General features: G+C 46.5%; 7 protein-coding genes across 7 annotated transcripts; all 7 read right to left on the bottom strand.

Moving 5' to 3' along the window:
- Positions 1-159: 159 nt before the first annotated feature.
- On the bottom strand, positions 160-879 carry DQ04_01001180 (retrotransposon hot spot (RHS) protein; the record flags this gene model as incomplete). Its single annotated transcript, XM_009310057.1, has 1 exon — positions 160-879. One exon carries the CDS (start codon positions 877-879, stop codon positions 160-162), a length of 720 nt encoding a protein of 239 aa, XP_009308332.1.
- A 1,194-nt stretch (positions 880-2,073) lies between these two features.
- DQ04_01001170 (hypothetical protein) lies at positions 2,074-2,508 on the bottom strand (the record flags this gene model as incomplete). The annotated part of the gene is made up of 1 exon (XM_009310056.1): positions 2,074-2,508. The coding sequence occupies one exon, from the start codon at positions 2,506-2,508 to the stop codon at positions 2,074-2,076; it is 435 nt and encodes a 144-aa protein (XP_009308331.1).
- A 1,993-nt stretch (positions 2,509-4,501) lies between these two features.
- On the bottom strand, positions 4,502-6,229 carry DQ04_01001160 (putative pumilio/PUF RNA binding protein 1; the record flags this gene model as incomplete). Its single annotated transcript, XM_009310055.1, has 1 exon — positions 4,502-6,229. One exon carries the CDS (start codon positions 6,227-6,229, stop codon positions 4,502-4,504), a length of 1,728 nt encoding a protein of 575 aa, XP_009308330.1.
- A 393-nt stretch (positions 6,230-6,622) lies between these two features.
- DQ04_01001150 (L-ribulokinase) lies at positions 6,623-8,308 on the bottom strand (the record flags this gene model as incomplete). The annotated part of the gene is made up of 1 exon (XM_009310054.1): positions 6,623-8,308. The coding sequence occupies one exon, from the start codon at positions 8,306-8,308 to the stop codon at positions 6,623-6,625; it is 1,686 nt and encodes a 561-aa protein (XP_009308329.1).
- Positions 8,309-8,518: 210 nt separating this feature from the next.
- On the bottom strand, positions 8,519-9,361 carry DQ04_01001140 (hypothetical protein; the record flags this gene model as incomplete). The annotated part of the gene is made up of 1 exon (XM_009310053.1): positions 8,519-9,361. One exon carries the CDS (start codon positions 9,359-9,361, stop codon positions 8,519-8,521), a length of 843 nt encoding a protein of 280 aa, XP_009308328.1.
- A 256-nt stretch (positions 9,362-9,617) lies between these two features.
- Positions 9,618-10,391, bottom strand: DQ04_01001130 (putative stress-inducible protein STI1-like; the record flags this gene model as incomplete). The annotated part of the gene is made up of 1 exon (XM_009310052.1): positions 9,618-10,391. The coding sequence occupies one exon, from the start codon at positions 10,389-10,391 to the stop codon at positions 9,618-9,620; it is 774 nt and encodes a 257-aa protein (XP_009308327.1).
- Positions 10,392-10,562: 171 nt separating this feature from the next.
- DQ04_01001120 (leucine carboxyl methyltransferase) lies at positions 10,563-11,459 on the bottom strand (the record flags this gene model as incomplete). The annotated part of the gene is made up of 1 exon (XM_009310051.1): positions 10,563-11,459. The coding sequence occupies one exon, from the start codon at positions 11,457-11,459 to the stop codon at positions 10,563-10,565; it is 897 nt and encodes a 298-aa protein (XP_009308326.1).
- Between the last annotated feature and the right edge of the window lie 237 nt (positions 11,460-11,696).

The following is an 11,696-nucleotide window of genomic DNA, read 5'->3' as shown; positions in this document are numbered from 1 at the left end:
GGCGCGGAATACCGAGTGATTTTCACAAGCTTGTGGCAGGGATCTTTGCCTTGCCAAGAATCCTCTTTGTTCACTCCAAAGTATAGCTCAGCATTGGATGGTGTGATACAGGTCAACGCCGTTTCAACCGCCTTCACACGACCATTGTACTCACTTTCACTACCAAAAAATGTGGCGGGGAAGTTGTACCGCATTGTTTATACGCTCTTCCACAACCTTCCATTCTGTCTGTTGGTCCTCCTCTGGCTTATCGCGGTGTATCCCCACGCACATCGCCTTCAGTTTACTCTTCTTAGGGCAATCTATTATGATACGCAGTGTTTTCTGTCGTTTCCCCCATCCTTTGAAGTTCACCTCATTTGGAGAGCTCAAAAGAATCATGCCCCAAGTAGAAGGAGGCAAAGCGTGGTGAGGTTCACTTCGTTGTTTTGCCACATCGTAGATTATGTATCCCCTCACAGTAAGAGAGAGGTCTACCACAGCACTCACTCCCCCTTCGAGGTTATCGTAGTACTCCACGCGTCCTTGTCCCTCACCTCTGGTCTTGTCAAAGAGATACACGTAATCTGCAACGATGTATGCAACCACTGGACGTCGTTTCTTGTCATAGTGCAGCAGTTGGTAGAGGAGGTACGAGCCAGCTCCCATTGACTTCCCTATACCAGGTGTCCCAATCAAAAGGCGTAACGTGGCCCTTACCCCTGCAGCATTTTGAACAAGCCAATTTTCTATATCATTTTCAACAATCTTCCAAACGCGGACAATTTCCCTTGTAACATAACAGTCACGCTCTTCCAGCTCTTCAAAAACATCATAAGGCCAACCTTTTTCAGAATGAAGTACCCTCGGCTGGAGCCGTTGTTCACGTGAACCGATCATTGTTTCTCCACCGTCGTTCCCAGCACTCCTCCTCCCACTTGCATTCACCAGGAAGAAGATAGTCTACCTCGCTGTCTGTCCACTTCATCGACAGATTTTTGTCCCCTAACTTCCCCGCCAAGTACACCACCGCCAGAAAGATTCGCATGGCTCCAGTTGATTTTCAAGAAATCTTCGTGGATGAACTTCACCACGGAATTTTTTTATTTACAGCGGCTATATTGTTCAACGGTTAGAAAGGCGAATCAGCTTTTTCCTACCACACATGGCACGTTGCCGTCCCTTTACAACTCGCCCAGCCTTTGAGAGAGCACGTACAAATACTTACCCTTCGCACCACATACACATCCCCCACTTACCCTTATCCTGATTTGATTAAATACAAACACACGCGGCAATCCCCATTAGCGTATCGTTTCCAGAACTACTTCGTGTCGGGGTGTTTCCATGAACCTCATCATAATAACCCTACAAGAATTCTTCCGTCAAATTTATGCTGAATAAAAGCCATCAACGAAGGTCGTATTTGCTGTATGTGTGTCTGTGTGTGTGTGTTTATTTTAGCAAGAACCCCATCAATCTTCCATTATATACNCATCAAGCGCCTCCCAGTATTTTTTTGCTTCTTTTGAGTGACTTGGGCTGTTGGATGGCAAGCGGCATTATCGTCTCTGTTCGTCCTCGATACCGTTCTTAAAAGCTGCCCGCAGGCAATCCTCGACACACCCGCACCCTTACGCCTTAAAGGCCCCCTTTATTAAATGGTTATCGTTTCATTTTCTTCCCTCAGTTTGCTCATGGCATCTTCCAGATACATTGTGCGGCCAGTGTAGATAGCACCAACTAAGCAGGAAGGAAATAGAGGATACGAAAATAACCCTAACAGATCTTTGCAACTGCATTAAAAGGGGGAAAAAAAAAAACGAACATCCATTGGGCATTATGTGAAGAAGGAGGAACGTAGACACAGATACAGATAAGTACGCACCTCGTGAGTCACCAGAGTAAACAAGGAGAAGACATCAAATAGTGGAGGCCCTGAGGAAGCAAAGAGGTATGCTAAGACCACAGGTTTTCCTCCCTTCTCCTAATTTATCCTGATTCGTTTTTGTTTTCCTTTTGCTTTGAGAATAAATAGTTCGTAATTGGGACACATTCGCATATGTAACTCGCACATTGAGCTATTATTGCCTTTTAGGCAGTGCTGTAGTAATGCACCTTAGTCTCCCACACAATGTCCCCTGACCGTTTAATGGCAGTACTAGCATCAAGTGTAACACTTACCTTTAGAAATCCCTGTTGTGTGACGCCAACAACGGTGTAGTCAAAGCTACCGCCCCATCCACGAGACATAAGGTCGTTTCTTATATACACCAAGAAGAGTTTTCCCACCCTGTCAACGCAACGGTGTGTGAGACGATTGTTGGCAGTATCTGCCCAAACTTCTCCTCGGGTCTCTGCAGGCATAGTGGAAATAGATTGCACTACTTTAGACCATTCTTCGCGCAGTTTTGCGGCCACAGGGTTTTCCTCGGCAAGCATATTAAACTCCTCGGCTCCATTTGCGGTGTTCTGTTTGTTGACGAGATCATCGCCCCCATCACGTTCCTTCGTACCCTTGCAGCCCATGAAACTTTATTCGATATGCTCTATAGAGAATGTAACGACGAAGAAGAGAAAATGTAATTTTTTTCTAAGAAAAAGAAACAAGATGCATCCGACAAATCCATAATAATACACATTCTCTCACCCACATCCTATGCTTGGCATTTGTTTTCCTAACTTTATTATGGTTGCACATGCACAGACATACACAGACAGGAAACATACGATAAGTATTTCCACACATGTCACATAATTGCGACAGATAAGAACCACAGTTCACCCAAAAGTCACTTCTCCTCAGAATTCACATCAGCCCGACAGGCAATCCCAACTTACGAAAATTTTCATACAAAGCTCACTTTTTCTGCATTGCGCGATTTACAATCACATTCAGCTCAGAATCTGGTAACCGTAGGTCCCATCCTTTTTTTTTCTTTTGTTACTGTCCCATGTGTTTTGTGCAACTGCCGCGGGATTCATGGCGATCTTCCCCGTTATTCAAAGTATACCACCACGCAGTGCCGGGATGCGAAAACTTCTTGCGCCCTGAGGAAGTACGCGCGAATTAGGTCAGAGATGAACCTCAACGATCGACGCAAGGCTCACCAGTTAAGTAGACACACTTTTTTTTAGCATGGTTAAGTGCAATATATTAGCAAACGAGCCGCTTTGATGATGAAGCGAAGTTTGTTTTTTTTTTGTTTTGTACAATAGATTGAGCATAAGCATTTTCAGATGATGATAGTGCACCCCGCAGCACACCCAACAATTTCGTTTTCTTATTTGTGTGGGTGCGTCTGTGTCTTCATGTGATTGAACAAGGGAGGCCTGAGCGAAGCCCCATGCGAGTCAAAGGCCTTGAGCAAACGCTCCTAGTAGGTGATGTGTATGCTTGAGACGTGCTACTTTCAGTATGGTTTTGGACAACATCGAAGCACAGCGTTTTATCATGCGTTCAATGGCTCCACCTGTGCCAGGAAACAGGCAGCCGTCCCTCCCAACGGGCCGCGAATGACTGGCAACGCGAAGCTGTTGCACCTCCCCCACTTAACAACAAGCTGTAGTCAGGCTTTTATTTATTCCTTTGCTTCTTCATCTCGGTATAATACGGCGGAGGACGAAATTCCCCTTGACCTATCCAGGGGAGCACACCAGACAACCGAGTGCACAGCCGCTTTCCCAGGCACCGGGTCCATTCTCTGAGCGGACACTCATGGCTGGGCCCCTTGTCAATGATTTGGTCAGCGCCATCAAGATTGCGAATCTCGATGAACCCATGGCGGGTACAACCCCTTCATTTCCCTTTATTCCTCGCGGTCACCACAACTGGCCATCGACAGGAAAGGGGGAGTAGCTGATCGATTCTTCTCCAATGCCAATGTCAAACAGCAGAAAAGCACAACGCATCCTTTTATGTATGGATTATGATGCTTCCCTTGTCCCATGAGGCTGCCTCTGTCCAATGCAGGCGCTATTGCTACCTTACAACATTTTTTTTTTAAAAAAGGACAAAAAATAAATCATAACAGTGATCCCCGACATTAGTCACACAAGACACGAAACACAGCGTCATAGAAGGGATCCACGCTTTTTTAGATACAACAAAAGTGTCCATCATTTATCAGATTTTTCCCATTTATATATATATATATATATATATATAGTATTCGAGATTAATAGAACCAGCACTTCCACAAACAGCATCGATAGAAACACGGACGACTTTCCCACTCCCACTCTCCTTCACCGTACATCCGCAACCAAACACACACACACATACAGAGGGGAGAGTGAGAGAAAGAGAAACACAACAGACGCACGAAAAACGCAACGACCAGTGGAGTGAAAAAGTTCTTCAAAATAACACTACGAGAGGCTCTGGGGGCGACCGGTTGAATAAACATATCCTCAATCATGCTCAACTATCAGCCTCTGCAAACCGTGCGCGGGTTAGGTCAGAAAGCACAAACGGCACCCTTGCCGGTAAAGCCACAGGCTATTCATCAGGGTAGACGCATTACAATTGTCCATCTTCACTTCTCTGGTTTGGGTGATGGAACACGGAAAAGCCTTGTTGGGGTCCCCAAATGGTGCCCTCTTTCATCATATTTACTGGGAAGGGCTGGTGAGAGTGGTTCTGATGTAGACCAATGAGTGCCTGTTGCCCTTGAAACATAAATGGCATGTACTGCGGTTGAGCCACCATCTGAGTCATGTCCTTCGATACGTTGGAAAACGCCACTGCGTGCTGGTTGAGGGCATCAGTCCCTACTAAAGTTGGAATTCTGTGCATTCCAGGCAAAAGCTGTGAGCCCAACAAGCCGTCAGGGGCTACATGGTCTGCAGCCTGCGAGAGCGCCGTGTTCCGTCGGTTTTGTTGCTTGTGATGATTCTGCTTTCGAGCACATTCACGCCGACGACGTGCCAGTTTTGCCTCAACCTTTACACCATAAGGTGAATTTTTCAGCAAATTTTGAAGTGGCATGATAGAATCATGCAGCTGTGTGAACTGGCTTTCCTCCGTAGAGGTCACGATGGCTGTCTGGATAACATAATTTGCAAATCCATCTGTCAATAGTTTGGGAAGGACTTGTGGGTCGGTTAGTTCATCAACAAGGAGCTGTCGCACCTCTGGAGAAGCTGTCTTTAAGCATTTTTCAATGACGTTGCTGCTAAACTTATTACACGAAAGTGAGGCAACGTTGTGAAGCATTTGCCTTATGGTTCGATTTGTGTAGTTTGTCGTCTCAGAGCCCTGGCTAGAACGCTGCGCAAGATCGTGTTCATGATCTAGAATGAATTGAATTACGTAGTTGCCGAATGGGTCATGAACAAGTTTTAGTGTATTCTGCAGAACAGTGTCGATGATTGTGGAAAAATACGGTTCAGGGGCCCATTGGAGACATTTTTGAATAATGCAGCATCCTTGACGATTCCTGCAAACATCAACGCAACTTTCTGAAAAGTTATCGTACAATAGCTTGTGAATTTTTGAGAGCCTATCCTTTGTGGGCTCATCTAGTTCATTTTCGCCACAAAAGTTTGCTTGACGTGCTGCAGCCAATAACCGGGCAACAGCATGGCTACCATTGATGTCTTTGCACAAGGTTATAATGGAGCGTGAAAAACAGTCTGCGCTGAATTCAACTTCCTCCAAGCTTTTAACACAATCGAAGAGTTTTTGCATGACACGTGTACCATTGGTGTCACAGCAAATCTGTGGTATGTGATCCTTCAACTCTGAAAGAAGAAGAAGAATTTCTGATAAATCACTGGTGGAATCTACGAGGTAGTCGGTCATGTGCAATGACGGAGACACAGACCCTCCGTTCTTCAACAAACCAAGAGCATGCTGAACTAGTTCACTTCCATTCGGATCAAGTGCCAGGTCATGTGCTTTAGCGATCATTCCGTGTAGAAACGTGTTGCAGAATAGAAGTTTTTGTTTACTTGCTTCACCCTCAACGGCCCCTTCACGAAGGGCCTTGCAGGCGTCAACCACCTTCATGGCATCTCTCAATCCATTGGAGTCTCGCACACAACAATCCAGAAGGTGGCTCACACGCTCAGCATCTGTACCTCCAACAGTGCCACTGTCAACTTGCTTGATGCTCCCGTTTGGGTTTGCCTTTTCGTTCATCTGCTGCTCTAGGGTTCTGATAACGCTATTGATTTCGCTGAGCTGTTTCAGCAACTCTTGACGCTTTGCATAAAGCGCTGCAACAGCCTCTTCGTCCGACGACATCACAGACTTCTTCCCTCCACCCTCTTTTTTTTTATTTGCCCCCAAAAAACTTGGAAAAAAAAGAAAGTGCCCAAAAAACAAAGAGATATTCAAAGCTCCATCACACACCCGCACACGCGGAGTGGCCAGCCCTGCGGCGCCGTATCACCGAAAACACGATTCAAAACACCACCAAAAACTTTTTCTTTAAAAGCACGCATCATATAAATATACCAAAAACCCATCAAGCAAAGGAAAAAAAAAATCCCGTCCTATTTTTTTTTTTTTGTGTGTGTGTTTACTTTACGAAAAAAAAGGAAGTAAAACAGAAAGGAAAAAAAACGTTTTGTTTTTGAATTGCTCTCCTTTTTTTTTTCTCGTCCTTTTTTCGCTTAAAACTTTCCAACGAACTGATCACAGGTGCGACATACACTCGGCCTCAGTGGAGCGACAAAGCTGCTTGTAGCGTGCATACAGAATATCGTAGACTGCGGCCCTAGATGGATTTGGCTTGTACTCCGTCTCAAAGCCACCGCCCATTTTTTCTTGAGCCTCTCCAACTGTCCTGTACACTCCTGCTGCTGTTGCAGCAAACATCGCCGCACCCAAAGCGCAGGCCTGTTTGGTGCGACAAACACCTATAGGCATATTGAGAACGTCACTGAGTGTTTGCATGACTAGCGGGGATTTCTTTGCAATTCCCCCAACCGCAATAACACGGTCAATACGGACACCCTCATCCCGAAATCGCTCAATAATAGCCCGCGATCCGTATGCTGCCGCTTCCACCAAGGCACGGAAAATGTGGGGTGCATCAGTTCCCAAATTGAGTCCACCAATGGTGCCCTTCAAGAATAAATTTGCGTCAGGTGTTCTCCTCCCATTAAACCACTCCACGGCAATCACATTGCCCACAGCCGGTTTGATGTTCTCAGCCTTTTCGTTTAGTATAGGGAGAATTTTTTGTTTGTACTCCTTCCAAAGTGTTTTTTTATCCTTTTCAGTAATGGAAGTGGAATTTTGAATCACCGTTTTCAATGGAAATGATAAGAGTGACGCAAGCCAGGCGAACAAATCACCATACGCCGCCTGCCCGGCCTCCAGTCCAACCATTCCAGGAATCACAGACCCGTCAACTTGACCACAAATGCCCTTTATCTGACGCTTGTTGATATCCTGGTGAGACACCACCATAACATCACATGTAGAGGTGCCCATGACGCGGACGAAAGAGTACTCCTTGATACCAGCACCAACAGCACCCATGTGGCAATCAATCGCCCCACCAGAAACAACGACCGTACTCGTAAGTCCCAAGCGGCGGGCCCACTCAGGGCATAGCTGGCCAACGGCCTTCTCCGCTGTAGAGGTAGACGCCGTCATTCTGGAGCGTATAGCACCCAGGGCTGGGTGAAGTTGAGAAAAGAACTCGCTAGGGGGGAACCCACCCCATTCCTCGTTCCACATTCCTTTGTGACCGCACGAGCAGCGACTCCGTGGCACCTCCGCAAATGATGTCGCGCCCGTCACGAATGCGGGAAGCCACTCACTGAGCTCAAGCAAAGCGTAGCCCTTCTCGAGGACAGCCTCGTCATGGCGAAGGACATGGAGCGCCTTGGACCAGTACCACTCCGACGAGTAGGTACCACCTGAATAAATTGTGTAGTCAACTGGGGCCTTCTTGCAAAACTCAGTAATCTCCTTCGCTTCCTTTACAGATGTGTGGTCTTTCCAGAGAATAAACATGGCGTTCGGGTTTTTGGCAAATTGCTTCTGAAAAGCCAGAGGGGCACCTCTTTCGTCAACAAAGCACGGAGTGCTGCCTGTGGTGTCAAATGCCAGCCCTACGACTCTATTTTTCACATCACTTGGTCCTTGTGCCAAAACCCTCGAAATAGTTGCTTCAAAGGCCTCTACATAATCCAGGGGATGCTGACGATACAGGTTCATAGATGGATCACAGTACAAACCACTGCTCCAACGCTTATACGCCTCCACGGCGGTTGCGCACTCCTTTCCATCGCTTGTGCGAACAAGAACGGCCCGTGCTGAATCGGTGCCGAAGTCCAGACCAATGACAAAAGTATCTTGAACTTTCATTTTTGGTTTGTTTTCAAGCAACAGAACCTTTCTTCAAACACAAAAAAAAAATGTTTTTAATAAGAGAAGGGAGACAATAGAAATACACACAACTTAGCTTGGTGCAGCTAAGATGTCAAGAAGAAACCAAAAAAAAAGTGACAACATATATACATAAATATATATATATATATATATATATATCTACTTTGGAGAAAGCCAGAAAAAAATCTATACACTTCGGCGCCTTTTGCAGCGCGAGAAGGTACTGTCTTCAGGGAGAGAGCCGGTCGATTTACGCAGCAGCTTCGATCCAATATTGAGGATAGTGCCCCATAAAGTCATGGGTTTCCCTTCATTTTCAGAGTACAATGAATAAAAAGAGCTGCCATTAGAGCTACCAATGGCGCCCGCAGTGGACCCAGACTCTGCATCACCGTAGTTGTCATTATCCCCAATTTTCTCTTCTCTTGCATCGCTCTCTTCGAGACGAGAAACAAGGAGCGCCTTGGCCCCAGAGATGGGCAAGTTCCGCTCACGGAGCAATTCTCTAAGCTCCAGAACAGTCTTACTGTTGTAGCCTTCGACAGGCACGAGCAGATCCCTTTCTCGTTTAGGTCGCTTCCGTGGTCTTTGATGCAATTCAGAGTCACTTTCGGAATCCAAACTCTCACTACACCCAGAACTACACGATGATACTGATGACATGTCATCCGTCGGTGATTGCGAGATGGAACCGTGTTCTATAAAGCCGCACAAAAATCGGCAGCTTCTTCTTAATAATTTATAAAGTGCAGCGGCCTCTCGTGCCGTTGGTGGTGGGCGAAAAAAACCCGATCCGTCCGTCAAAGTGTAACTGTTGTACGAAACAAAAAGTCCAGTGTCAATACCCTCCGCGCCCGGGGGTTCCGAGCGGCCCTCTGCTGGCATGTTATCGTCTTCACCTTCTGAAGAAGGTATTGGCAGCCGTGGTAGGCGCGAGGGCCGTGGGCGTGGAGAGTCCGTCAACTCACCAAGGAGAAGGGCCTCTTCGTCGGGAATATATAATAGTCTTCTTCTCGTGCGCACCTCCATAATTCCTTGCCTATCACAGGCTCTCCGAATCCCCTCCCCCTCTAAATCTATATATCATAGGTGCATTATACAAAAAGAATGGCATGGCGCACAAATTTAAAATAAAAGGCAAAAAAAAAACAGTAAAGAACAGGTTGACGCGTAGCTGCGGCAAACAACAAAATAGCAATGAGAACCATGTGCCTCCCATACAGGCGTATGGAGGCAAGTATATCAGTGAATAGAGCAAGCAGACTTCAAGTGGTAGAGGCAATGCTTAATCTCTTAGCGCACGCTGGCAACGGAGAACACCCTGTGACAGAGTGGGCAGCCCAGGAGAAAGGGAATTTGCCCGATTGTAATCATCCAGGGCCTTTTTCCACTTCTCCAGTCCTTCATACGCAATAGCCCGGCGAATAAGTGCCTTGACGTGTTTCGAATCAATCTCAAGGGCCTTGTCGCAATCGCTGATGACAAGCTCGTAGTTGTGCGTCTGCTGATGGCAAGCCGCGCGATTTGCGTAGTAGTTAGCCAGTTCTCCATTTTTCTCAGAGCCAAGCTCAATCGCACGTGAATAAAAGAGCACAGCCTTTTCATACTTCCCTGAGGTAAACATAGAATTGCCGATGACTTTGGCTTCATCAGCGGTTTTACATGATGCGGGGGTCATCTTTTCATCACGATCCTTCAGAGCGGCGTTCAGTTTCTGCAACTTCTCTTGTACCTCCTCGTTACCAGGTTCAACCTTCAGTGCTTGCTGAAATGCTTTTACTGCTTCGTCAAATTTTTTCATACTTTCAAGCGCGACTCCTCTGCGAAAGAAACCTTTGAGCCATGATGGTCTTAAAAGAATACAGCTGTCAGAATCCTCCAACGCTTTCGGGAAGTTTCCCATATTTTGCCAGCATGCTGCTCTGTTCGAATACAGGGCCGCTGCGGCCTCAGATTTCGGGTTTACATTGATAGCCTTTGTGTACCACTCAATGGCGCCTTCATAGTCCTTGGCCTTGAATGCTTCATTTCCCTTCAACTTTAACTCGTCCAGTGACATTTATGTAGCGATAGCGCGACGTAAACTAGGGAATCCGCAGCATGTGAAAGAAAAATAGGGGGAAAAAAAGAGGGAGGGGGGACATAATCAGAAAACACAACTGCTTTACACGACACAAAAGCTGGAGATGATAACATGGGTTTTGTTTCTTGCTGTGAACACCAGATCAACTCAAAAGACAGTCGGCATGGACTCCACCTTATTGGTAGCCAACACAAAGCAGTAGTGATCGTGCATAATGCACCATTCATCCCAATCGTCGACCATCTCTAGCTTTGACAGCCACCTTTGTGTCTCCTGTGGGACGCCGAGGTAGAGCTGACGCATTGATGTCGCGGCAACACTTGTGAAGCCGACTTTCCTGCAACGCTCCGCATGGGCTTCAGGTGTGGGTATGTCGCGGATACCGCGGAGGTGCACGCCCACGGACGCAAGGTTGCTCACCATCACTTCACCAAAACGATCAGTAGGGCGTATGGCGTCGTACGCGATCAGAAGCACACTTGTGTCCTTCTCTAGCACATCGTTAAGTGTAAGCTCAAGTATTTTTGTCGACGTCGGCGCGTCCAAGTAAACGAAGACCATTTCTGCTATAAGCACTGTAGGAATGTTACTAACGGCATTTTTTTTCAATATGTCACGGAGATCATCCGTCTTTCGGAGATCGCACGGCAACAACGCGTACTCGGGGCCGACGTATTGCCTCAGCATTTCCGTACGTTGTATAATGCCTTGCTTCTCTGCTACCAAGTCTGGGAAATCTAGTTCGATGAATTTTCCAATGTTGACATCTTCATGCTCTTTTTTCAAACGGAAGTATAACGTGTCAACGCCAGCACCGAAGCTGATCACTTGGAGAGGGCCCCCACCGCATTGACTCTTCGCAAAAGAGAGTAGACTACGTTCTATAGCCACGGTTCGAAGCCATGTTCCGCGATTCATCAAGGGGCTGTTGACGATTGTAGTGTCCTTGGCAAAAAAGGTAGCGAATGGGTCATCTAGGTAATGCTTGGTAACACAATGAACCTTACGTGAGCACGCGCTGTGTGCTGTCTGCTGAAGAGCCATTGAATTGTGTGATGTTACACCGTATCCTTTCTCCTACAGCACAAGTTATATGCATGCGTGCAAAGAGCGAAGTGTCATACAACACGGAAAATAACATACAATCCGTCAAACAAGGGGAAAAAGAAAAAAAACTCAATAAATAGAGCAGGCATCTTCAAAACTCAACAGCAAAAAAAAAAACAAGAGAATAATTTTAAAAGGTCATACCTCTTCTCTTTTATCGCCTCACCCACCCAT

The sequence above is a fragment of the Trypanosoma grayi genome (assembly GCF_000691245.1).
Source record: "Trypanosoma grayi strain ANR4 Tgr_100_V1, whole genome shotgun sequence".
In the NCBI taxonomy this organism is placed as follows: Eukaryota; Euglenozoa; class Kinetoplastea; order Trypanosomatida; family Trypanosomatidae; genus Trypanosoma; species Trypanosoma grayi.
The sequence above is the reverse complement of the archived record's forward strand: the minus strand, read 5'-3'. Positions and strand labels throughout refer to the sequence as shown.